Source organism: Myotis nattereri (assembly GCF_964212035.1).
Source record: "Myotis nattereri genome assembly, chromosome: 2".
NCBI lineage: Eukaryota > Metazoa > Chordata > Mammalia > Chiroptera > Vespertilionidae > Myotis > Myotis nattereri.
In genome coordinates this window covers 29,116,751-29,144,581 of record NC_138076.1, presented here as the reverse complement: position 1 = coordinate 29,144,581, position 27,831 = coordinate 29,116,751, and the positions used below count along the sequence as shown (strand labels likewise).

Sequence of the window (27,831 nt, the reverse complement as noted above, 5' to 3'; positions counted from 1 at the left end):
CAGACTGTCCAACCTCGGGGAAAAGGCAGGGGAGGGGGGATTAGAGGTCAACCAAAGGACTTGTATGCATGCATATTAGCATGACCAATGGACACAGACACTGGGGCAGTGGGGGCTTGCCGTCGAGCATGGGAGTGGCCAGGGGGGTTAGTTGGGGAAAAAAGGAGACATGTAATACTTTAAAAGATTAAAAATAAAATGTGAGTTGATTTAAACTGTATTTTGAGTGAAATATAGGAAGTGTATACACAGTTCAGATTTTTAAATCTTACACGTCTTAAACACACTATGTATCTCCTTCATTTCTGATATACTTTAACCCCAGAATTAAACTATTTTTTTTTTTTTTTTGCCAATCTGTAGGCACACTGGCCCACTTCTCTGAAAGGACCTTGGCAAAAATAAATATGCTAATTTAATGCAGGCTAATGGTAAGGACAGTGGGGGGAAAAGAGTGAATTTTAAAATCTTAGCAAAATTTCATTTCCCAGAAGATATAATAAAGACTTATGTCACTTGTATAAATTCAGAATGCCTTTTATATAGAAAAATTATATAAAAAATTGCACTTGTGCATAACTCTTAGGAGAAGTAAACTGTAGCTGCCTTGGAGAAGAGCCTCCTTCACAGAAGTTTCTCCAACGCTCCAGAGTCAAAGGAGGGTCTGCAACATTTGAAAAAGAAATTCCACGTCTCTGTGAGGTCGACATTAGTAATGAGCGATGAGAGAATGTCAAGGTGGCTGTGAATGTGGGGAACTCAGTCTCAACATCCTTGAGAGAAGAGCCTCAAAGAGATTCCGGCTGCAGAAAGTAACGTCCTGGCAAAGTACTGATTTCATTAGTACGATAAACACCAGAGGAACAGGTGTTTATACATTCAACACACTGTAGACAGCGGAGGAAACGGATTTTGCTTGCTAACAACTAGCTTCTGATGCTGATGTGATATATAGCCTTTGATGTGACCCTGTAGGAAAAAAACAGAGGGTTAGTTTATGTTCCTGAGTCACATCACTGATGTTGAGAGAGTTAATTATTTATTCTTCTGGCATAAGCATTCTTCCCCAATCATAGTGCAATTCAAGTCATTGGGAGAACAATGAATGAAGTTATATACGGAGAATATAAAATATATATTATATTCACCCACCCGAACCCTCTATAAAGCCCTTTGATTATCATGGTATTTCCTGGGATACAATTAATTCTGTCAGAAAATACCTTCACAAAGGAAAAGGGTCTGATAACAACTTTAACGACAGTGCATCAAAGCTTCACATTCTAGACCAGCGGTTGCCAACCAGTGGTCCGTGGACCACTGGTGGTCATGAGGTCTGAAAGGTTGGCAACCGCTGGTTTAAGGAAACCTTTGGAGCAGCAGTTGCCAACCAGTGGTCCACAGACCACTGGTGCTCTGAAAGGTCCAGAGGTTGGCGACCACTGATCTAGACCAAGTCCTAACCTGAACTGAGGAGCTCACGCACCATGTATATCAGGTTGGCTAGAATACACTGGACTTCATCGATGTCCACGTCTTCCACTTGCATGAATTTCAAAGCAACTAGAAAAGCATCCAGAGATAACTGGTGTGTTTTGAGTAACAAGTACCTGGAAGAGGGAAACAAAAGTTCACACTAGTTACCAACAGGATGCAAGTACTTCAAAAGTTAAGAAAAAGAGCACTAAGTCAGTAGAAAACACATCTTCTACGAAACATACCACTCTGAATGAAAGGAATCTTCCACCTATTAAATACACTCTAAAAAGAGTTATTAAATACTAGAGGCCTGGTGCATGACATTCGTGCACTTGGCGCGGGGGGGGGGGGGGGGGGGCGGATGTCCTTCAGCCCAGCCTGTGCCCTCTTACAGTCTGGGAGCCCTTGGGGGATGTCAGACTGATGCCAGGAGAGGGCCTAAGCTGGCAGTCGGACATCCTTAGTGCTGCCATGGAGATGGGAAAGGCTCCTGACACTGCTGCTGTGCTCTCCAGCCCTGAGCCCGGCTTCTGGCTGAGCGGCACTACCCCCACTGTGGGAGTACACTGACCACCAGGGGGCAGCTCCTGCGTTGAGCATATGCCCCCTGGTGGTCAGTGCACCTCATAGCAACTGGTTGTTCCACCGTTAGGGTAATTTTTGTATTAGCATTTTATTATATAGGATAATTTTGTCTTCTCAATTTGAAAAAGCCACTAGTACAAGTATAATTTTTTATATTTACTGAATATTTCAAGGAATCTAAGATGAAGGTATTTTCACATTGTACTATCTCTGAAATCTTAAAATGGATTCGATGAAATATGGTCCTTGCCATTTTTTTATATACTACTTACAGCTATAAAAAGTCTGCCTTTGTTTGAAGTTTCTTAACTGAGATCCTGTTAGGATCAAGGCCTTGAAGAAGAGTCAACTTCCAGTGTTACATGGATGAAAACAAACAACTGCAGAAGAATTCAACTTTCTGACAGACAGGAGTGGCAGGGAGAGGTTTAATTATGAATAAAGAAAATGAACAACTCTGTCCCACATACTCTGATAAAATGTGGAATATTTTATTCTTAGGGCTGGTGTTTTAAAATATCTATTGCTAAGTTCTCTTATCATGCATACCCCGAGTTATCCCTCCCACAAGTGAGCCTTTGCTCACGCACTGTGTGGCACCAACGCCTGGAGGCAGTGGGCGGGCCGGGGAATTTTCACTTTATTCCACACAATTAAAGGAAAAGTGATGGGACCTTGTCCACACAGACTGACATCTCCATCTCAGAAGACACAGCACCTGTTATTTTAAGTTTTCATAACCTGACAACTCTACATGAGTCATACAAAGAGTTTCAACTTATTACAAAAATACTCTGCTTACACTTTCTTAAAAAGATTCCTGTAGGTGATGATCTTCAGCTTTTCAAGGATAAGGAAGATGCCACAGCGAATAAAGAAGGTCTCATGCTTCGCTAGAGCCTCGTTCAATAGGAGGAGATTGCCTTCACTGGGTGACGAGGGAAAGATGAGCAAGCATGGTCACAAAACAAAATCCCAGGATGAGATCACACCAAAAGCAATTGGTTCAACTGCTTAATTGGTGTGTGAAATTTTATTAATTTTATATTTTAAAAAATCCCAAATAGAAAAGAATAAAATACTCTACCTTACAGCTCTGGTTACTTCAGCAAACTGCATGAGATGATACTTTTTCAAAAGCTCAATGGTTGGCATATGACCCTAAAAAAAGAGTTAATTTTCCAGAATAAGAGCCCTTTCTTTTTTAACAGAATTTGTTTTTTGGGTGTTTGTTTTTTTTTGGTTGTTGATTTTTATTTTTTTAAACAGAATTATTTTTGATAAAATCCTTATCAAGGAACTAAGTTTTAAAAACTTGCAAACTTGTATTTCTTAGAATTTCTTCTTAAGTAGCTGAACAAGGTTTGAAAACATCATAGTATGCTAGTGGGGGAAACTGGTCTAGAAATCAGAAAACCTTGGTATAATACAGTTGTGTCATTCAGTTAGGTCAAGATCAAGGTCATATGTAACTGAATGTCTCTTGTCCTTAATATCATAGGAGGGAAGTGATAACTGAAGAAATTTCTAAATTCAGATTTAGAAATACAGAAACAACCTTTAGAAGAATAAAGCTTAAAAAAATTATCTTCTTTGTTTCTGTGAAGGATAGTTAGAAGTAGAAAGGGTATGTACAACATTGTACCTTTGCCAAAACAAGCTATTATGAACTAAAATAATTTTAACCAAATGTGTCCACTGCTTTGATAAACTTTTAAAAAATGTTAAATGGGAGGATAGAAAGGTCTATCCATCACTTTGAGAATGTTTTAGCCAATTAACATATTAGTTATTTGTCATTGCTTGGTAAGTACCAAAAATAATTTTTGGTGACCAAATAAGACACCTACAAATAGGCTGGAATGACATTTTCCATTCTTGGCTAATCCATTTCTATTAATGTAGATTTTTTATGGGGAGTAGAAATAATATGAACTTATTTTATTTGTCCTACATTACGTTCAATTTCTTAATTAGATACTTTAAGTAGGAAGGAAATACAAACAAAGCCTTTAAAGAAGGATCTGGAAGTGTCAATCATGAAGATACATGGTTCAGGCTACACACAAAGCTATTCTTCCTCTATTCTGGGGTGGGCTCATATGCAACTCAGGCTGTGATCAACTACAAACCATCTATAAGCTTCTACAAAGTCTATAAGTTTCTTGAAAGCAAAGGGGTCTATAAGAACTGAAAAACTCACCAATAGCATTTTTACTGGGAGTAAATATATCAAAATCATCCTTTTGTTCTTCTGACTTAAACGGTGACAGTGCTCAAAGGCAAAGGACAGGTACTCCTCGGCTGCAGAGATATCGGCAAAAGTCAGACAAGAGCATCTTTTAAAATATACAGCTACTGAAGTTCCCTCTATGCTCTTTATCCTGCCATTTATCCTTATACAAAGGTTCTAAAGTTTTCAGAAACTATAAACGTCTACCATTAATACTGATAATTCATTTCTTGTTGTTGGGTATTAAAAACACTCGAACCTTCAGAGCAAAAACCTATCAATGCCTTAATAGACTTCAATATAATTTAAAAGCTTTTCTTCCTATGCTTCATAACTTAAGAAAAAAAAAGCAGTGATGAAGAATAACCAAGGAAAGTCCATGTTCAAAAGTCCTACATCTATGAAATTTTTTTTGTGAAAGAAAATTTGAAATTGGGTCTGTATATGCCTATAGAATAAAAAATAAGATGAAAGAGCTGTTATTTTTGTTATCAGAGAATCCATGGCTATAAGACATGGGGAGAGAAAAGTGATTTTATCTATCTTATATTGCCTGAAGTTATGTTGTTTTGTATGCAAATAGCTGTTGAAGAGGTGAATTAAAAAGTCTGGCCTGAGTACAATAAAAGAAGTTATAAAGAACCACCTCATGCCAGTTAATCAAAAAGTCTAAAAAGAAAAAACTGGCATCATGTTCTTGAGAAAGTTAATGATATAAATTGCACAATAATGTAATTTCACGAAAGTGCCATTCTGATGTGGTAATGACACCATCGCCTATGGCCACAAACACCAAAGACAACAACAGAACAAGGACACATTCCCACTGCTCGCCTGGGCATTCCAAGGGGATTTCTAAGCAGCAAGTTGGCAGCTGAGCTACCTGCTGCCCCAGTCTCCACGTCCTGTGCCAGCATGATCGGCACAGGCAAAGGGAGAAAACAATTACTTTTATCAAATGCCAAGAATACTGCTGCTTACTTCCTCACGGAAAAAAGATGTCCAGAATAACTGAGAGTCTGCATGTATTTCAGAGACCCAGCATGGATTAAGAAACTTCAAATACAATTTTCCTTTTATTTAACCAACTTTAGTGTCAAAAATAAACAAACAAAAAATAACTTGAACTTGGTTTACACCTATATTCCACTTTAAGTAATAATAAATTGTAATAATTGTGATCTCTAAAACTACATCACAGAGTTGTTCAGAATGCAATGGCTTTAAAATACTGGAAAAAATGATTAACAACATACCTTGTTTAAAGTCACTATCAAACATGGCCTTTCGTCCAACATAGTACCTGTATGTTACTCTCTGTGCTGTGCTATAATCTTCTTTCAGATTTGAGCTGTCGATGGCTCTGATGAGAGGTTTACACAAATGGAGTTTGTTGATCTATAACAAATTACAATCCACTAAACATGTTATTTTAAAAAAACAGGCAGGACCAACTTAAACTTCTACTTTACTAAGCATATGCAACCTTAAACTGGGAATTACAAAACCCATTACCATCATCAAAATTGATCATATAATACTAAAATCGAAACAGAAGCCATATGGCACAGATTATATCCACTTGAGAAAGCCCTAAGAAGAGCATCAGGCAGAGGTGCTTCCAGGGCAGATGTTCCCTATGAATGAAGGCCCCCCACAGGGGCCAGGGCCAGCCACTGGTGTGTGACATAGCCGCTCTTCACCTGGCCAACTCATGTAGCAAAGAATGATTTCTTCACCCATTCGCAGGCCCATATGTTCTGGCAGAAGGCTCTGGAGTGAAACCCCTCACTGAAAGCCCCGTTCAGCACACCAGCACCCTGCTCAATATGCAGGCACCTTAGTTTCCCCTGGAGCTAAAGGCTTCCCTCATACGGCCCAGGTTTTTGAAACAAGGCCCCAGGTTTTTGAAACAAGGCGACACTTCTTACAATAGTGCCTTGCACTTAGTAGGCACTCAACAAATGTTAGCTCTTAGGATTACAAATATGGCTAGGTGATGACCACTTCCCAAGCAATGCCAGGAGAGCTAGGTGATAAGTAATAGAATGGTATCGGGGAAGACAGGAGAAAGAAATTTACACACTATTCAAACAGAGGCATACCTTAAAGTAAATCTTGAATAATTGATTCACCAGAAATAGCATCCCCCACTTCTTAGAATCCTCTATACCAGCACGACTATGGGAAAAAAAATTTTTATCCAGTTACATAGGAAATAAGAATTATATTATATTTATATATTATATTATATTTATATATTATAATTATATGTAATTATAAATTACAAAATAAACCGTCTAAACAAATTGATATGTTGAGATAAAATCTTACAGCTTAAGTCATATTTATGAAATAAAACAACATTTTGAAAGAAGATGTCTTATCTAATAGGTATGACTGAAGAGTCCAAACCAGGAATTCTAACCCCAGATAATTATTAGGTAATACACTCCCTCTGCTGCAGCACCTGAAAACTGCCTAGTTTGCAGTAATAGTATGTAAAAGCTAATCGTTATAAAACATTTTATGGTTGTTTTTCATTTTTTGGTAGTGTCCTTTGAAGCACAAAAGTTTTTTTATTTTGATTAAGTCCAATTTATCTATTTTTCCTTTGGGTGCTTGCGCTTTTGGTTTCACAGCTAAGAAAACCATTGCCAAACCAAGGTCATGAAGATCACTGCTGTGCAGGAACACATAATCAAACAGAAGTCCAAGTATTTATGTAATCAATGTTTCCTGAGGGCTACCTTGGTGTGAGAGACACCATGTGAAAGCCGCATACATGCCCTCACGGACTTTGAAATCGAACAAACATCATCCAAACATCACCAAAATAATTACTTTTGGTGAGTGTAGTGAACACAAAGTACAGTCTGTCATGAAAGTTTATGAGAGGCGGAAAGCTGTGAAATAAGCAGACCACCAGATGAAAAGCTGGGAAGACACGCCAGGCAAAGGGATGGCGGTGTGGAAAGCCTCGGTGGGGAAGCATTGGGAGGAACTGCTTTAGTCCAGCTTGGGTGCAATGTTTTGAGGTGGGGCTGGTGGGGACAGAGTGGTGAGAAATGAGAAGCTGAAACACTTTTCTGGGGACTAGAGATTTTGTTTGTTTATTTACACATGGAAAGCTTTTCCTTTCTTTGCTTGAAAATATCCTAAAACTCTCAAATAAACATAGCTTTATGATGGGTGAAGAGATGGAGTTTCAGGAGAAAAATGGAAACTCTACAGTAGAATCAGATGGAACGTCTAGAAGCAAAAATTAAATAGTGATCCTAGCTGGTTTGGCTCAATGAGTGTTGGCCTGTGGACTGAAGGGTCCTGGGTTCAATTCTGGTCAAGGGCACATGCCCGGGTTGCAGGCTCAATCCCCAGTAGGGGGTGTGCTAGAGGCAGCCAATCAATGATTTTCTTTCATCATTGATGTTTCTATCTCTCTCTCCCTCTCCCTTCCTCTCTGAGATCAATAAAAATATATTTAAAATAAATAAATAAATACTAATAAGAAGAGTCAACTTGAGGCCAGGTCAACATAAATTACCCAAAATGAAAGAGAGGGGGAGGAAAGATTGGAAAACAAACAGTGTATCAGTGCCCTGTGGAATAATATCAGGTAGTATAATGTACATGTAAATGGAGCCCCAGAAAGAAAAGAGAAAGAAAGAGAAAGAAAAAGCAGTTGAAGAATATAAAAAATTAAATTTAGAAAAATCTATTAAGAAACATCAACTTAAGATCCAAGAAGCCCAAGGAACCATAAACAAGAAAAACAGGAAAATACATAGGGTGCCCGGGCCAGGTGGCTCAGCTGATTGGAGCGTAGTCCCATACACCAAAAGGCTGTGGGCTCAGTCCCCAATTGGGATGCGAACGGGAGGCAACTGATTGATGATTCTCTCTCAACCTCGAATCCTCTCTCTCTAAAAATCAATAAAAACATATCCTTGGGTGAGGATTAAAAAACAACAACCACCTGGGTACATGAGGGTCAAACTACTGAAAGCCAAAAGTGAAGAGAAAAAAAGGCAAAGGAAAGAGTCATTACATACCAACAAACAACAATAAGAACTGACAACTGACTTTTCATCAGAAACATAGAAAAGCTGATGAAATGACATTTTAAAGTCTTAAAAGAAAAAAGTCCAATCTAGAACACTCCACCTAGCAAAAGGATCCTTCAAAAATGAAGACAGAATAAAGAATTTCAGAAAAAAAGCTGAGAATTCATTGTCAGCAGACCAACACTAAAAGCAAAATGCTAAATCAAAGTCTCAGAGAAAAGAGAAATGGTACCAGATAGAAACTCAGATCTACTGTATAGGAAATATTAAAGAGCTCAAATGGCAAATACGTGAGTAAGCATAAAAGTCTATTTTTCTCCTTTCTTAATTCTTTACTAAACAATTGACTGTTAAAAGCAAAAAATAAAATGACTGTGGGGTTACACATATGTAGAAGTCAATGTCAACAACAGACAAAGGGCAGGGAAGGGGCAATGCATTATGACAGGAGACTGATAATAAATATGTCTCCAAAACCTTACTCACGTGTCACTGGCACAGACTCGGAAACAGCTCATCAACAACTCAGCAGCTTTTTCCAACATGTCCCCAACTTTGCTTTTTCCTTTCTTAACCAACTGCTGATCTGCCTAATAGAACATAAAAACATTTACTTTTTATTTCTGCTAGATTTCTTAATTAAAAAAGAAAATCACAGTGCAGCTAGAACCAAAAAAAAAAAAAAAAAAAAGGCTACAAAGGTCCCAAAGGGTTCTGATGAAATCATCTAGAATTATAGTTTAGTCCACCTCTTCCACAAATCAAATCTTTCTTCAACTAATTCAAGCTAATAAGTCAACCAATTTTTTAAGCCATTGCATGTAGCCCTGCACTAAGAAGCCTTTTGTTCCCTCATTATTGACTTTCCCATCTCCTACCCACAGCTATTAAAAACCCTTGAAACACACACTTTTCAATAAATACCGAAGTCATTACCAAGTTTGACCTCTTCCTTGCTTTCAGGATAGTCTTCATTAAAAAAGGACCATTTTCTCCCACTCATACTCACCCTATCACAGGTTCTCCAAGTGTGATCTATGAATTCCTAAGGGCCTTCAAGATGCCGGCAGATAACTCACATGGTTATACTACTTTCATAATAATACTAAATTAAATTATTATTTCTTTTTATTGTATTGACATGTGCACAGTTTTCACTGATGGTGCAAAAACAATAGTAGGTGAAACCACTGGAGCATCATGCATCCACAATCCATCAATCAATTAACCAACAAAGCTAATTTCACTTTAAAATGTCCTTAATGATGCAGTATCATTATGTCTTGGTCCTTAAATACATAAGTTTGTAATGTTATTTGTGATGAAATGGGAAATATATTCAAAGTATGTCTGCCCCACAGCAAAATATGATGGTTGTTTTAAGGAAAGCACTTGGGCACAGTTGGAATTGCCAGCTGCACCATGGAACTGACAGACAAGCAGTGCAATTCAGGCGCGCTTGAAAGTGAATGAAAGTAGCCTATTACTTTCAGGCAAACTACTGACAGTATTTGTTACCAATGGCAATATTTGTGCTTTCAAGGGGAAAAAAAAATTTTTGGAAAACTTCTATGGACCACCATGAACTTGGCAGCTTTCCATTACTTCAAGAGTCTTCTGATGAGGTCACTGTAGATATTAACAAATGTAGTTTTTCTGGTTTTGTTTTGTTTTTTACATAATGAAATGTATCAATAGTGGGAACATCTCATAACTCAATGAACTAAAAGTTTCCAAATGTTCAATGTATTTTACAAAACCATGCAAGGGTAAAAGATCCATTCAAAGTTCATGACTCACCAGTGGATTCTGATGTAACAGTGGAAAAAGTTCACTGCTAAGCTTCAGAGCCCACACTAACTAGCCTGTAAAAAGTAGCTTTTAGAGTGTTGATACAGCTCAAAGAAGAGTATCTACAATTATCTGAAAAGGCTACTAAAATACTCCTCCTTACTCCATTTACCTTTGTGTGAGGCCAGACTGTCTTCATATATTCAACCAAAACAACATATTGCAACAGAGTAAACACAGAAGCAGAAATGAGAATCTGGGTGGCTTCTGTTAAGCTAGACATTAGAGTTTAAACTGCAAAAGAATATCATTCTTCTTAGTACTTTCTGTTCATTCTAAAAATAGTTATTTTTTTATTTAAAAGTCAATTATGTGGAATAGAGAACCAAGATGGCGGCATAGGTTAACGCCAGAGTTTGCTGCTTTGAACAACTACTTCAAAAGTGAAACTAAAAGACGGAGGGACATCACCCAGAACCACAGGAACGCTGGCTGAGTGGAAGTCCTACAACTAGGAGGAAAGAGAAACGCATACGGACACTCAGAGGAGGCGCAGTGCTGAAGTCAAATTCTGAGGTGCGGAGTGCGCGGAGCGGGCTGGCGGCGGAGGGCGCGGTTGGCGTTTTCAATCGGGAGGGAGTCGCAGACTCTGAGCTCCAGATACAGGCGAGTCTTTAGGGACCCAGACGCAAACGGGAGAAGCGGGACTGCCTGGCTTCGGTCAGAGCGAGTGCAGCTTTCTCTCCGAGCTTTGCAGCGGGTGCTGGGACTCAGAGAGGCAGAGCCCCTGGGGACAGGACTGAGAGCCGCCATAACTGCTCTCTCCGGCCCACCCTATTGATCCTGTGCAACCCGCCCCGCCCAAGCCCTGCACAGAGGCATTTGCCGGATAGCCTCACGCAAACGCCAGATTAGCACCTCCATAGAGGACAGAAGTTCTCTCACTGCAGACACAGCTGATCCTCATAGCCACTTGGCCTGGAGGTCAAACCCTCCCCGGAATTAGCTACAACAATCAAAATTTAACTATAAGACCACGAACAAAGACCACTAGGGGGTGCATCAAGGAAGCATAACAAAATGCGGAGACAAAGAAACAGGACAAAATTGTCAATGGAAGATATAGAGTTCAGAACCACACTTTTAAGGTCTCTCAAGAACTGTTTAGAAGCCGCCGATAAACTTAATGAGATCTACAAGAAAACTAATGAGACCCTCGATGTTATACTGGGGAACCAACTAGAAATTAAGCATACACTGACTGAAATAAAGAATATTATACAGACTCCCGACAGCAGAACAGAGGAGCGCAAGAATCAAGTCAATGATTTGAAATGCGAGAAGCAAAAAACACCCAACCGGAAAAGCAAAATGAAAAAAGAATCCAAAAATGCGAGGATAGTGTAAGGAGCCTCTGGGACAGCTTCAAGCGTACCAACATCAGAATTATAGGGGTGCCAGAAGATGAGAGAGAGCAAGATATTGAAAACCTATTTGAAGAAATCATGACAGAAAACTTCCCCCACCTGGTGAAAGAAATGGACTTACAGGTCCAAGAAGCGCGGAGAACCCCAAACAAAAGGAATCCAAAGAGGACCACACCAAGACACATCATAATTAAAATGCCAAGAGCAAAAGATAAAGAGAGAATCTTAAAAACAGCAAGAGAAAGAAACTCAGTTACCTACAAGGGAATACCCATACGACTATCAGCTGATTTCTCAACAGAAACTTTGCAGGCCAGAAGGGAGTGGCAAGAAATATTCAAAGTGATGAACACCAAGAACCTACAACCAAGATTACTTTATCCAGCAAAGCTATCATTCAGAATTGAAGGTCAGATAAAGAGCTTCACAGATAAGGAAAAGCTAAAGGAGTTCATCACCACCAAACCAGGATTATATGAAATGCTGAAAGGTATCCTTTAAGAAGAGGAAGAGGAAGAAAAAGGTAAAGATACAAATTATGAACAACAAATATGCATCTATCAACAAGTGAATCTAAGAATCAAGTGAATAAATAATCTGATGAACAGAATGAACTGTTGATTATAATAGAATCAGGGACATAGAAAGGGAATGGACTGACTATTCTTGGGGGGGAAAGGGGTGTGGGAGATGCGGGAAGAGACTGGACAAAAATCGTGCACCTATGGATGAGGACAGTGGGTGGGGAGTGAGGGCGGAGGGTGGGGCGGGAACTGGGAGGAGGGGAGTTATGGGGGGGAAAAAAGAGGAACAAATGTAATAATCTGAACAATAAAGATTTAATTAAAAAATAAAAAAAAAATAAAAAATAAAAGTCAATTATGTTACCATGCAAAAGTTTTATTACTTTAATCTTTAGTGTTGAAAGTATTACATATGTCCTCTTTTTTCCCCATTGGTTACTGATGAGATCACTATAGACAGGCACCCGCCCTCCTATTATTTCTTATTTTAAATTAATATTAAAATTTTTCCCAGTTAAAATTTCTAATACAGTAAATATGCATAGATATAATACATACTAGAGGCCCGTTGCAGGAAGATTCCTCCAAGAACAGGGCTTCCTGAGACCAGAGCGAAGCAGAGAAGGGAGAGAAGCCCACTGAGGCGGGCTTCGCTCCCTTCTCCACTGCCTCGCTCCCTCCCTCCCTTCACCACTGCTTTGCTCCCTCGCCAGATCACGGATCCAAGACCCGGATCCCCCGGGCAGCATCGGGCCCTGCCGGCCCCGCCTTGCCGGGTCACGGATCTGGGGCCTGGGTCCCGCGGGCAGCGTTGCATGCTGCCAGCCCCACCTCGCCGGGTCAGGGATCCGGGGCCTGGGTCCTGCAGGCAGCGTCATGTGCTGCCGGCCCCGCCTGCAGTATGCAAATTTAACGGCTATCTTTGTTGGGTTAATTTGCATACTCTTCTGATTGGCTAATGGCGTAGCGAAGGTATGGTCAATTAGCATCTTTGTCTTTTATTAGTGTAGATAACACTATAATTTCAGTTCTAATATTTCCATGTGGTTCTTCTTTATATCTTTTCTTTACTGAGACTGTCTACATTTTCATTTGTTTCAAGCATGTTCGTAATTGCTCCTTTAGGCCTTTTTATGATGGCTGGTATAAAATCTTTATCAGGGAATTTCAACATTGTGTCATTTCTGTGTTGGTGTTTGTTGATTGTCTTCCTTCATTCAACATTTCAAAAGGCTAAGCTTTTCCTGATTCTTGGTATGATAAGTATTTTTCAATTATACCCTGGACATTTGGAGTATTATTACCTTATGAGGCTGTGGATCTTATTTATCTTGTTTCAGCAGGCCTCTGCTGACACCATGCCAGTGGTAATAGGGACTCCACGTCTATGGCACTGGGTGGGATGGGGGTCTGGCTCCCCAGAGGATGGGGCCCTGCAGACTTTGTATGGAATGCAGCAGGAATTATCAAAGAGGTCTGTCTTGATGAGCTGCCTTGCCCCTTCCTGCTCTTCTTGGGGCTTCTTCATCTCTGTGGGTTGGTATTCCCAGATTTCAGGTTTCTCTGGGACCAGCTAGGTCAGAGAGGTGGCAAAAAAGAAATGCAGAAAATTCACTGCTCACTGCTCTGCAGGTTCATGTCCCCTATTTCTCTCCACCTCTCAGAGTCATATTGGCTTTAAAATTCCCAGCAGGAGAAATAGAAAAAATGTGCTTATTCCATCTTGTCTAGTCATAGAGTCATTAATAATTTTTAAAACTGTAAAGGGGTCTTAGGACCAAAATGCTGCTCCAAAACTGGCTGATGCTGATCCCTAAGGGGAAAGCAACTCCATAAAAGCCAGGATCTTTACCTCCTCACACCAGAGAAACCCTTAGCTATTGCCTCAACCTACATGAAGATGGAATTCTTTAAGACAGGGGACAGGCCACATCTCAACAGTAGAAGAGAATCAGAATTGCCCATCTATTACTGTTCCATCCCCTTTAAAAAAAAATCTTGCATGTCATAAATGATTAACCATATACAGAAACAACTCCCTCTATAGCTACAGTGTGAAAACCGGTTTATTTAAATCTGTTCACATCAACCCAAAAAGAAAAGTTGAGACATCCCTGTTATTTTGTTCTCTATATCAGATATATCCCAACACCCACTCATGTCTCAAAACTCCTGTAAAGAATGACATGAAAGTAAGCAATAGACAGATACCAAGTCTGGGTTGTAAAACAATAATGATAAAAATTGAACTTACATTATTGGCAAATACTCGAAGATCAAGTGCTACTGCATACATGACAGGCAGAGCCCTACAGGGGCAAAAAAATACAGGTGTTTGAAGAGGCTACGAGGTCAGAGAGCCCATTACCAGAGGTGGGACTGACATCTACACACAAGGCTATTATCCAGAATAGGAGTTAGCCCCCCTCCAATAATCCAATGGCTACTGTTACCTTCCTCATCATCCATCAGGGCAGCTTGCAGCCCTTGTGCTTCCTGATCAACACAGAGGCCAGACACTGAAGCTCTCTACACCTACTACCCCAGACCCTCCTCAGAGGCTTAGACCCTGGTCCACGTAGGGGCCCTCAGACTGAGGCAGCACTTCCTCATTGCTCCCAGGACATCCTCCTTCTCTACTCCCCACAATTATTCAAACAACTCCATTAAAGCTAGATGTGGTTTAGTAAAATTTCCTAACAGCAACCAGAGTATGCAACAGACAAAAAGTCATAAAACAGATTTTTTTAAAATCTAGCTGGCTGTGTTGGTCTTCTTTTCATGGGTAAATAAGCCTTCACTTTAAAAAGGGGCGTGGGGTTTTGTTTTTGCCTTTTTTCCAATATAAACAAAATTTCAGTGTTTGCCTACGGTTTGTTAATAAATCATAAAATTAAGAATTAGTTTGGCAAACAATTTAAAATAACCCAATTATTATGTATTATATCACCCAAATGAACTGTAGTGATCTATCTCTTTTGTCCAAGTTTAAAAGCAAAAATAACAATTGAAGGGGAAAAAATTGTATTTAATAAATATTTGGGGGCATGCAAGGGCTGAAATAAAAATACTTCATTTTTATATAAACACACTGCAAATAATCTGGCTGATCTGCCATTTAAGTTTACAATGACTATTAAAATTCCATTATCCATGTTGACATTACATCAATACATATTAAATGTCCACATAGAAAATATGATACATATTTAACTAGATTACATTTTTTTAAAGCTTCTGGGGGAAAAAAAAAAGGCTAATTTCTAGTTGTTTTTGTTCATACTTACCAGTTTTCTTCTTTGTGGGCCTGAAATGCCCGCAGGAATGATGTACTACATTAAGGTATAACATATAAAATTTAAATAATGCTACAAATAAGAAGAATAAGTAAGGAGAATTCTAAACTTTCAGGGGGATAGCTCACCATTTAAAAAATTATAAACTCATAGCAGTAAGTTCTTGAGGAAAAAAATGTATAAACCCACTTACAAATATCTGAGCATCATAAGGTGCAAGTACTAAATATATTTATTTCATACATACTTTTTCCAAAGTAAGAAAAAGACCTTTTTCATAAAATAGTTTTTTAAAAAATGATTTGAAAAATCCATGCAAGAGAGAAACATAGATCAGTTGCTTCCTGCATGCCCCCTAGTGGGGATCGAGCCTGCAACCCTAAATGGGAATCGAACTGGTGACTGATCAGTGCATACGATATCACTCAACCAACTAAGCCTCACCGGCGAGGGCACAAGATTTTTTTAAATTGGCAATCACAAACACTTTATTTGGTTACTCTGATCCCAGATGATCACAACTTTTATGTAACTAGAGGCCCAGTGCAGGAATTTGTGCATGGGTGAGGGGGCTCCCTCAGCCTGACTGGCGATCGGGGGCATTCGGGACTGATCAGGGCCGCTGGCCAGGGGGAGGGACCGCAGGAGGTTGGCTGTGGGAGCGCACTGACCACCATGGGGCAGCTCCTTCATTGAGCGTCTGCCCCCTGGTGGTCAGTGCATGTCATAGTCTGATCACCTGGTCTTAATGGTCGCTTAGGCTTTTATATATACAGATGGGCTGTGGAATCTATAGTACAAAGTTTAATTCATCAATTATAAAATTGCTGAATTCAAAGCAGACCTAATAGTTAGCAAACAACTCTCTTCTGTGCAAGATGGTTAAAAAAAAAAAGCAAACTGAGTCTAGAGATACATATAAATACTAGGACACTCACTGACTAGGGGCTTAGTTATAAGCTTTCACTTCAATGATTTAAATCAGAATTTGGCTTGATTAGGTCTTTTTTGACCACAGTTAAATGATGATGTGTGTTGAGTCCACTTTTGTCCATCTATACCTGGATTCTGGAGTTCTGATATTCCACTAAGGGAATGGAACCAGTCCCTCCCTGTAACTACATTTAATGCTTTAGAGGAAACAAAATATTCTTCTTCATAAGAGAATTAAATTAAATCCTTAATCATAACCAAATCCTTATAAACTTAACTAGATGATAGGCTTAAGACCTATGCTAAATTTAAATACCAAGTAAAATAGGTAAATAGGAGTTTGTCTTCCAAAAAGTTTTAATTCCTTTCCTAATTACAGGGATAAATAAAATTAGCCCAAGGTCTCAAAATCTTAAACCTCAAGTAATCCACTATATTGTATAAACTGAACAATTAACAGATGACAAAAGATATTGGACGATGACAGTCTGGCATTTGTATGCCTCTATGAAGTCATGGTTCCCCACTGCGTACGTGCACCTGGAAAAGAAACATTGGAGCCTGAGGACTGAAGCAGCAGACAAGGCATTCACAGGATAAAATCCTAGAAGTAAACTACATAGACCACACATCTTCTATCACAAACACCCCAGTTCTCAACTGATCCTGTAGTGAAAGATGGACCTTCTGCTTGGAAGACTACATAAGTTGAAGAAACACACAAATAACTATTTGAAGTAAAATGGGATGGTATGTTAGGAAATCCCACATTATGTTTTGAGACTATTCTTTCAAGTCCCAGAAGGAGAACCTAGCTGCCAGCAGGTTTTATTAGTAACATGCACTGATAATACAGTATGGCACTTTAATAAGTGATGACTCTCCAACTAGATGCACAGCTGGTCAGAGTCATTATTAGTCAGTTCATCAGCAAATCTGGAATCTCATGGCATACTGCACAGGGCTAGGAAATTGAAGGGTACCTTATACTACAAAGAACCCAGTGGCACCCCGACTTTTCCTAAGATCTCACAGGGCTACCCGACCTTGCCTCCCCACCCCACCCACACCCCAACTCCAGCCTGCTCTGAAACACTGGAAGGATTGCAGGCAGGGAGGCAGTCAAACACCAGATACTGTAAGGACATAAAACTTTGCCTGAATTGATGGTTTAGAGATAAACGTAGGTGAAATGAAATGTAAATAAAAAGTAATATCTTATTTGCTCAGCTGTAGTTTCTTTCCCAGTTAGGCAAAGAGATTAAAAGCGAGGCATATTTCCCTGAGAAAATACAGTCAAATGTGGGCTCTACACCCTACTAAACAAAAGATCACTATACAGCCAATATAATGAGTATCAACTGTTGGTTTTTTTAGTGACACACAATAGACATATAAATATACATGATCACAATATAATTTTAACTTTTGAAAATATACATGATCCTTGAAATTTAAAAAAAAGTTTATTAAAATCTTAGTTTTTTAAAGTTTACAAAATTTTCATAGGCTCTACCGAAGTGAAATTGCAAACACACTTTTCTACTTTTCCAAAGTAATTATTCATTGTTTCAAGCATTAGATGATGTTAAATAAAATCCTTAGTCAATTCAGCAACTCCAAGATGTGCTTATTTTACTTACCTTAAATGAGCTGCAAACATTTCATCATAAGGGGGTTCCAAAACTTGTTGACACTTCTCTTCTGGAGAGGCCAACTAAACAAAATGATAAGATGAAAAATGGCAAAAATAAAATTAAAAGGCATGGAAAGAACACAATGTGTACAGATTTAAACAAACCTATTTCAAAAGAATATAGACTTTACAGTTAACAGTAACACTTTACAGTTTAGTACTTCTAAATAAAAGGTTCACTATTTCAATAAATATCAATCAAGCATGAACTATGGATAGAGCACTAGATTAATACAATGTTTTGTCTACCACAGGCTAGGAAACAGTCTAGGCACTTCTATACATACCTTAATGTTTCATACATACCTTAATAGTTCTTGCCAGTCAGTCAAGAAATATTTAATAAATAGTTATTATGTGCTTAATAATTAATAAATAAAGTGTATAATACCTTACATAAATAAGGTCTAATGAGTTAGAGAAGAAGGCATGTTAGGAATCACTCCTTCTCAGCTTCCTGGTGCTAGAACCACCTTCTCTCTGTACTGGTTTAGACTAGTTGACATTTACTTCTAACTCTTTCCTCTCAATGACCAAATTTTAGGTAATATAAGCTTTACAATGGATTATAAAGCACTCTGAATTTAAAAAAAAAAAAAAGGAATCAATGAGTCTACTCTTACACTGATACAATACATATGTAAATGTGGGAGGGAAAAATGACATCAGAAAAATCACCATTCTACAATCGCTAATGAAACAATTGATTCGGACAATGGCCACCAGTGAATGGAACCATCAGATGGAAGGTTAATGGGGAATTTTATATAGAAGAAATCAGCCTTAGATTATAAATGGACAAACAGACATGTGTGTCCCTGATGTACACCTGAATCTCATCAAGTCTCTGGCACTAATTTCTATTTAGAGCAATGGTTCAATGTGTTCTGTACATTAGAACAACCTAGGAAACTTTTAAATTATTTTTTTAAAAGCCTGCTTCTACTACAGGAACTGTGTGGGGGTTTTTTGGTGTGTGTGTGTGTGTGTGTGTGTGTGTGTGTATGTGTGGTTTTGTTTTTGTTTTTTGGTTAATCCTCACCTGAGGGTATTTTTCCATTGATTTTTTTTTTTTTTTTTTTTTTTTTAGGGAAAGTGGAAGAGAGAGAGAAATGCATTGATTGGTTGCCTCCTACACAAGCCCTGACCAGGGCCCAGACCGGGGAGGAGCCTGCAACCGGTGTACGTGCTCTTGACCAGAATCAAACCAGGGACCCTCTGGTCCACAAGCCAACACTCTATCCATTGAGTCAAACTGGATAGGGCTGTTTTGTTTTGTTTTTTAAATATATTTTTATTGAGTTCAGAGAAAAAGGGAGTAGGAGAGCGAGAGACAGAAACATCAATGATGAGAGAGAATTATTGATCGGCTGCTCAAGAACTGTTTATATGGTCAGAGGTGCAATCTATAGGCAGCCAAATATAATCACCAACAGATAAGCTCAAATTCTAAACCTGTCTTAGGGAGCCAGGTACACTGTATCCCGCGGGCTCTGTGCTTAGTCCTTTCACCTACCTGCAGCCGTGGGTTGGCAACATGAGGATGCTTGAAAGACACCAGCTCTGCAAAGGATTCCCCATCTCTGGTTTCAATTGCTTCATAGACCTGACATTTGAGAAGAGAAAAGCTCAGCATAAAATAAAATACTCTATTTTAACAGAACCTAAACAACACTTTGTATACCACTAAAATTCATTTTCCCTATTTTGAAAGAAGCAAGAATCAAAATATAACAAGTATTCGCTTTAGCCAGCAAACAATAACTACCTTTCAAAATAAGATCTTCCAAAGGCAAATAAACAGGTGACTTAATATTAAAAACCATGAAAAAGCAGAATAAACCAGCTTATTATTTTATGGTTCATGAAGGTGAATTATTCTAGTTTTACTCAGTCATACCAGCAGACATTTGAAAATTCACTTTCATAGCTTATGGGGGAAAAGAGCTTATAAACCACATATTTCCAAAATTCAAAAGGCTTCCACTCAACCTAAATATAAAAATTGCAATGGCAATGGCTAAATGAATGGTGTCATAGTCATACAACAGGTAACTGTGTGCTGTAAAAAGGATGAAATAAATCTACATGTAATAACATGGGAAAGTGTTCACAATATGCTTACTGTTAAGCAAAAGGGAAAAAAAAAGTTAGCCACAAGAAAACTGTATAACTTGATCTGGGAGAAAAAAGAAAAAGTATGTATGACATGTAAGCTCAAGAAGAAATGCAGGACCCATGCCACAGCAGTTGACTCCTTGGCCAGTGCAGTGAGGGCTAAGGAGGCTTTTATTTTATATATTTCTATACTGGAAGACTGTTATAGCAGACATTTATAATTTAAAAAGCAAATGATATTTTAAATTATATTCACCAAAAATGACATAAAAATCCCAACTATATAAGTGAGGAGAAAGCAAAGCATAAAGCTGCATACATATATTAGTACCAGAGGCCTGGTGCATGGATTTGTGTACTGGTGGGGGCATGGCCTGCAGGGATCAGCCCACTGTGGGAGCACCACTCAGCCCGGTTAGCTGAGCAGCTGAGGACCCGCCCTCTGAGCAGCTGCTCCTGCTGTGGGAGTGCCACTCATCCCAGTTAGCTGAGCAGCTGTGGACCCACCCTCTGAGCAGCTGCTCCCGATGCTCATCCTGCAGTGTCTGCCCTCTGGTGGTCAGTGCCTGTCATAGTGATTGGTCTTTCTGGTCATTCTGCTGTTTGGTCACTGAGCTTTTATATACACTGAGTGGCCAGATTATTATGACCACCCCATTAGTACTTCGTTGGGCCACCTTTTGCCTTCAATACTGCAGCGATTCATCTTGGCATTGACTCCATGAGATCTTGAAAGGTGATGCGAGGAATCTGACACCATGCCTGATGAATAGCACTGTCCAGTTCTGTGAGATCTGATGGTTGTGGAACCAGCTGCCTGGTGGCTCTTTTAACTTGGTCCCACAAATGCCCAATTGGATTGAGATCTGGTGATTGGGGGGGTCACCTAAGCAAGGTAAAGTCTCCCTTATGTTCTTGAAACCACTCCTGCACAATAAGAGCACTGCGGCATGACGCATTGTCTTGTTGGAAGAAGCCATCTCCTTGGGATACACCATCAACATGATAGGATGAACTTGATCAGCAATGATACTTAGGTATGGTGTGCTATTCAGATGTTGTTCACACAAATTAAAGGGCCCAAAATCATGCCAGGAAAACATGCCCCAAACCATAACACTGCCCCCGCCAGCTTGAAGGGTTGTACTCATGCATGTGGGGTGCATGCTTTCATGCTGTTTCCGCCAAATTCTCACTCTGCCATCTGCATGCTGCAACTGGAAATGTGATTCATCGGACCACATGACTTTTTTCCAATGCTCAACTGTTCAATCCTTGTGTTCCTGTGCGAATTGGAGACATTTTATCTTGGTAACTGCAGACAGCATAGGTGTTCGAACAGGCCTTCAGCTTCCATATCCCATATGATGTACAGCTAATTTGCCTTCAAACGTCAGTTGGTCATAATAATCTGGCCACTCAGTGTATATAGACTAGAGGCCCGATACATGAAAATTCATGCACTGGGGGGTGGGGAGGGCGAGTGGAAGGGGGGGGGTCACCTCTGCGGGAGGTGACCAGTGGGCCGATCAGGGGACAATGTGGGCAGCCAGCGGCCAGCCCCGCCCCCCCATTGTGCCACCACCGTCAGTGGCCTCCCTCTGCAAGAGGTGACCCCGGCAGGCCATTCTGGGGAAGTGAGTGGCCAGCCCTGCCCCAAATCGCCCCACCACTGCTGACGTCCGTGGCCTCCCTCTGCGGGAGGCGACTGGGTGGGCAATCAGGGGATAGCGCCGGCTCCCATTGCCCCGCTGCTGGTTGCCACACTCGCCCCCACCACCCCATCGCCATCCCCTCCCTCTGCCTACTGGCATGCGCCTTGGCGGGCCTGTCACCACCTGCTCGCCAGCCCCACCCTCCGCCGACCTGTAGTTCCGCCATTTGGTTGATTTGCATATTATGCTTTTATTACATAGGATAATTTATCTACAAAAAAAGTAAATATATAAATTTATGCCCACACAATGCACATCATAAAGAGAATATCCAAATGGTACATACCCGAGAAAGTGCTCACATCCAGCCCCACCAGTAAAATGCAACAAGATACCCATATTTACCCACAGAAGAGTTAAAATGGAAAAGGCTGACAATACTAAGTATTCCAAGAATATAAAGCAACTAAACCTCTCACACATTGCTGGGGAGGGTGACGTGGCATCCACTTTGGGACACTGTTTGGTATGCCTACTAAAGAGAGCACATACTTACTCCCCCACCCAGCAATCCCATGCCCAGGCACCCGCAGCCAGAAAAAATAGAGGCAAAAGCCACCAGGACACCAAGGGGACCCAATTCCTCATCTGTTGTACCACTCAGACCATTGACTGGGAACATTTACACCACCTTATCTAATAAAGAATTTGGCACTTAACTATTCAACAAAACTATATAAGCACTTACATTTTGAGCCAGCAGTTCCACTTCTAAGGATTTACCTTACAATAAGAAACAAAAGATGTTTGTGCAGGATTACTTGTTGATGTATGTTGATGTATTCTGAGTAATCACAAAATACAGATTCCATAAGTATTTTGGAAGGAAACTGATAAAAGCGGCCAAAGTTCCCATCATGGGGTGTAAAGGTGGATGGATGTGTGCGGGGAAGGGTAGGGGTAAACAGAGGGGTGGCAACAGGCTAGCTTAACAAACCGATCTGTCCCTCAATGGACACTGAGATCACAGGCAACCCTGTCACCTGCTTTAGTCAGTTAATGTGTTATGTCCCAGAAACTTTGGCCTTTTAATGTAAACACCTCCCACTGGACCAGGCAGCTGGACTCCAGCTGAACCTGTTTAGCAGCACTCTGTGGGCCTGACCCAGGGACTGCAGAGCTCACCAGTGAAGCTCTCTGGCCCTGGGCACTCCTAGGAATAAGTTCTCTTTCTTGGCTGCTGCTGGTCACCTCGAGAACTCCAGGCTCCGCGCTGGTCCATGGGGGAATCAACTACTCTGGGAACTCATAGTTCCTCAAAAATACATTTACTAGCTCTGTTTCCTTAAAAGGCCTAGAAGTAATGATTCCCAGTAGCAATAAGCACACCTAGCACTCAGACTGGTTTTCTAGATTCCATTCTCCACTAAAAGGAACCAGAAGTCCCTGGAGAAATAGCTGAACCAGTGCTGGAACAGGGAAAGGACTAAGTGAGAGTGGAATAGATATTACTGCGCCAGAAAGCAAAGCAGGGCTCAAAGAAGGATGAAGACATATCAAAAAAGCCACAGAAACCAGTCTGAAGGGGCTCCCAGTGTCTAAATATGAGACAATTTGAGCTTCAATAATAATATTCTTAATATTGGTAGTGGATTCTAACATGCCCTGAAAAATAATGCATAATGATACTTTTAAAAAGAAGGGCAAAGGGGAAAGCATTTTTTTTAACAGATGAAATACTAACAAATGTAAAAGAATGATCACTTGGCAAACATTAATGTAATAACTGACTGGAAAATGCCCACAAATGAAATCTAAAACCATTTTGTAAGTCTTGAGGAACAGAATGCTCTTAGATTCTCTTAGTCCATCCAACAGCTTCCAAATTAATAACAAGGGAAAAGGTACCTCGACACCAGAGTGATCTGATGGACATCAAGTGAATCAGTATCATCAATGTGTGCCTCTGAGGTGAGGCTATGGGAAATTCACACTATCAAATTTAACCTGAATCTAATCATAAGGGACAGTCAAAGGCAGACTGTGAGACATCTATAAGTCCACTGGCCAGGACATTTCAAGAAAGGTTAAATGTCATAAAAGCCCCCCCCCCAAAAAAAAATGGCAAAAGGACCCTTTTAGATTAAAGGACTAAAGGGCAAACAAACCAAATGCCATATATGATCTGTCTGGATCCTGGGTTTAAAAAAAGAAGTTCTAAAGAAGAGTTTAGGGAACATGGAAAATTAAACTACAGATGCTACATTAGAAAAATAGTGACATTAATACTGATGTTAAATTTCTTGAGTGTAGTGAAGTCACTGCAATTAGACAGTGGAACAGCCTTGGTCCTAGGTGCAGTAAAGGACCATGGTGTCATCCTCTTTCTTTCCAATGGTCTGGGAGTACACATGCCCAGAGCAAACATGGTGGGTGGGCCAGGTGAGGGGTGTTATATGTCTTTTTTCTACTTCTTTCAAGTTTTCTGTAGGTCTGAAAATTTACAGAATAAAAAGTTGGAGGAAAAAATGAAAATTTTAAATGTAAACAGCTTTAAAAAGTAACAAGGCACCCAGAATAATAAATAAATAAAACAAAAACAGAACTATGTGTGGGCAAGAGAATGTAAAAAATGAAAAAAAAACCCAAAACATTCATATTAGTTTTCCAGTGTCTAAATCCTTGCTCAACTTTAAATAAACTGATCTTGCTCAGCTGGTGTAGCTCAGTGGTTGAATGTCCACCCATGAACCAGGAGGTCATGGCTGGATTCCGGGTGAGGGAACATGCCGGCTCAATCCCCAGTAGCGGGCATGCAGGAGGCAGGTGATGGATGATTCTCTCCCTCTCCCTTCCACTCTCTGAAATCTATAAAAACAAGTTTAAGCAAACAAACTGATATTTGAAAATGTTAAGTCTGCAAAGATAAGGCCACAGTACACTTATCCTTAAGAAAAGGTCTTCGGCCTCAATTAAAAGGCTGGCAAATGAATGTATTTTTGTGTTTTAAGTTAAAATAAAAGCATGTGTCTGTTTTTTCATGATTCCTGTTATAATCAATGTGTTCAAGCTTTGAATACATACATAACTGTATGAAATACACTACTGCCATTTACTGGCTGCTGTATGGTCAAAACCGCCTGGAGAGACATTTCCCAAAGGATACAAAGTATGCCAAGTGCTCACACACAGCGTGTACTGAAAGGCAGCTATGACTTGAGCAGTGGTTCTCAACCTTCCTAATGCCGCGACCCTTTAATACAGTTCCTCATGTTGTGGTGACCCCCAATTTCATTGTTACAGATTTAACATAATTAAAATATAGTGATTAATCACAAAAACAATATGTAATTATATATGTGTTTTCCGATGGTCTTAGGCGACCCCTGTGAAAGGGTTGTTCGACCCCCCCCCCAAGGGGTCGCGACCCACAGGTTGAGAACCTCTGGACTCGAGGCTCGCAGTCTGGACTCCTTGCTACCTCCACCTCCTGCTTCCACCGCCGTCTCTCCGAAAACAAAACCTCTAGGTCAGGCCTTCTTCCCTGGCTACACAGGGGCTGAACCCCACCTCCTTCGCGTGGCTAACGGGCCCTTCAGCATCCCCTATGACTAGGGACCGCTCTCCATACACGCGGACGTCCCTAAACTCAGAGCAGCGACCATCGGAGAATCCCTGGGTCTCCAAGAAACACGGCGGCGCGTCTGCTTCAATCATCCTTGCTTCCCGGGTGCTGTCAGCCAAGAGACTCAGCCGGACGGGAAGTGTCCATCCAGACCCCAGCCAGCCACGAGCCGGCTGCCCGACCACCCGACCCCAAAGCCCGGCAGCCAAAGGAAAGAGGCGAACACCCTGCAGACCGCGCGCCGCCACGAAACAGTGTTACCTGCTGCAGGTACTGGTTGATAGTGATGTGCGCCATGGTGGCCCGCCCCGCGCCGGGACCAGACGGAGCAAGCGCGCAAGGCCGCACGTCACTTCCGGCTCGGTCCGTTCCCAGCCCGGCTCCCCAGACCCAACTTTCCCCGCACGTTGGTTCCGGAGGCAGTGTTCGTGGGAGCGCGAGCCCGGGACCGGCGTGGCGATGTGCCCGGGCTGAGGAAGGCTGGGCTTCTCTCTGCTGCAAGGCCTCCAACTACCCCTGGACGAGGACGCCTGGTCCGCGCCCCCTGGGTGCTCCGGCCAGCCCAGGGCGCGCGGGTACCCCGGGCCTGATAGGGCTTTTGCTCCGCCGCCCCCCTGACTGTTGCAAGTTCCACACGGACCCCGGCGGACGCGGACTGGCCGCGCTCGCGAGCCCAGGGTCGGTGGCCAGGTCGCGGCCGGGGCGGGAGCGGAGCGGGGCCGGGCCTGGCGGAGGCCGTGCGGCGGTTGGGCCGGGCCGGGGCGGCGCTGACGGGACCGGGAGTTGCCGAAGGGAGCGGAGGAGGGAGGCCCTGCCGCGCGGCTCGGGGAGGAGGCGGAGAAGACGGCCGGACGGGGCGGGGCGCCCACTGCTTCCCGGCCGCAGCCATGGCCGACGAGACCCCCAGGAAGGGCAACTTCTCGGCGCTCGTGGGGCACACCAATGGCCTCACCAAGCCAGCGTCCCTGGCCGCGGCCGCCGTCTCCTCCAAGCCAGGGGGCGGCGGCGGCTCCAAGAAACTTGTGATCAAGAATTTCCGAGGTGGGTACCGGGAGCGGCCTACGGAGGGAGAACCTGGTGTGTCGGGAGGGAGTTGGGGGGCGAGGGCCACGGAGAGGAATTCGGGGGGCCGGGATGGAGCGGGGGCGGCTCCGGGAGCTGGAGGCGTGGGGCCAAGTGGCCTTAAGGCGCCCGGGGCGGCGCCGGGCGGAGGGAGTGTGTTCGCGGGGCCCCCCAGCTGTTCGGCAGTCTCCCCGGTTGGCGGTCTTCGGGGCCGGCCCGGGGCCCTCGGCGAGGGTGCGGGTCCGGTCCTCCCGGCGAGGGCGCAGGCCTGGGCCTCCCCAACTGCCGGCTGGACCTGCGGCGCGGGCTGTGGGCCGAGCTTCCCGGGAGCCGCCTCCCCGTTGGAATAAACGAGGCCAAATACCCAGCTCTCGATTCGCGTGGCCGAGCGAGAACGAGGAGCAGCCGCCGGGGCCCTGCGGGATGTAGTTCTCAGTACTGCCTCCGCCCTGCGCCGGCCCTGTCACTGCTGCCCTCAAAGCCAGCGTCTTGGGTGCAGATGTCGTCATTCCAAGCTTCGCCTTCGCTTCCCAACTTTGAGTACTTTAAAGCAACTTTACGTGTTGTGCAGAGCTTAGCTCTTACACGTTTCTACACGTATAAAGTCAACTTAAGTAAAAGGGAGACTTGCATCCAGGGACGGGCGAAAGTAGGTTCGCAGATAAATACCAATAACAAATACAGTAGTTGATCATTAGTCATACAAGAGTCGGTTGTTTTTTGCATACTCACGACCGGAAACCTACTTTGCCCACCTTGTGTTTTCTGTGTATTTACCCTCAGTATTAATATGAAGTGTATTTAGCAAGACGAAGGTACTGTGGTTGCAGAGTCTGTAATGGAACACATTTATAAATACAATACTTTGTATGAGGAAAAAAAAGCTAATTTCTGTGTTTCTTAAAGTACGTTTTTGTAGACCGTTTTTGGAAAGATGTCTGACTGTTAGCATGGGTTTCATTCACCACTGACTCTCTGGGTTTACAGACAGACCCAAGCTGCCCGATAACTACACTCAGGACACCTGGCAGCAGCTTCATGAGGCAGTGAAGGCCATACAGGGCAGTACCTCCATCAGGTACAACCTGGAAGAGCTCTACCAGGTAAGGCTCCCCCAGTGACGACAAAGCTGGGCTTATTCGAGGCCTGGAATTTTCTTAGATGGGGAGAACTGTAAGACATGATGGTGCCAGCCTCCTGCCTTTCACTTACCTGATGTTTATAGTTGTCTAAACAAACACAGCTTCCCAACTCCAGTGAAATGTGATGCAGGTTTGGATTGTGTGGTCCTGTGATTGTTTCTGAGTCAACAGTGAAGGGAATAATAGAAATGCAATATTTAC

At 41.9% G+C, this 27,831-nt stretch overlaps 2 protein-coding genes across 2 annotated transcripts in view; one reads left to right on the top strand and one right to left on the bottom strand.

The window, feature by feature from the left end:
• Positions 1–189: 189 nt before the first annotated feature.
• On the bottom strand, positions 190–15,592 carry PCID2 (PCI domain containing 2). Its single transcript, XM_081084798.1, has 10 exons — positions 15,391–15,592; positions 14,358–14,412; positions 8,848–8,951; positions 6,403–6,478; positions 5,554–5,695; positions 4,268–4,368; positions 3,152–3,225; positions 2,867–2,992; positions 1,487–1,610; positions 190–969 (listed from the first exon to the last, which is right to left on the bottom strand). The coding sequence occupies exons 2-10, from the start codon at positions 14,397–14,399 to the stop codon at positions 880–882; spliced, it is 879 nt and encodes a 292-aa protein (XP_080940924.1). The 5' UTR covers positions 14,400–14,412; positions 15,391–15,592; the 3' UTR covers positions 190–879.
• A 10,721-nt stretch (positions 15,593–26,313) lies between these two features.
• CUL4A (cullin 4A) overlaps positions 26,314–27,831 on the top strand; it is a gene marked incomplete at its 5' end in the record, with an annotated part of 66,289 nt that continues 64,771 nt past the window's right edge. Inside the window, 2 exons of the mRNA XM_081085054.1 lie at positions 26,314–26,467; positions 27,476–27,591. Of these exons, the coding sequence (XP_080941180.1) occupies positions 26,314–26,467; positions 27,476–27,591 (270 nt within the window). The remainder of the gene's footprint in view (positions 26,468–27,475; positions 27,592–27,831) is intronic.

Bases quoted from the DNA above. Each gene is read 5' to 3' on its own strand.
- PCID2 (XM_081084798.1), bottom strand. From the start codon at position 14,399: ATGTATGCAGTAGCACTTGATCTTCGAGTATTTGCCAATAAT. The intron at 5,696-6,402 runs GTATGCCTCTGT...AATTTGTTATAG, and splicing joins TATTCAAGATTTACTTTAAG to ATCAACAAACTCCATTTGTG. The intron at 970-1,486 runs GTGCGTGAGCTC...TTTTTCCTACAG, and splicing joins TAGCCAACCTGATATACATG to GGTCACATCAAAGGCTATAT.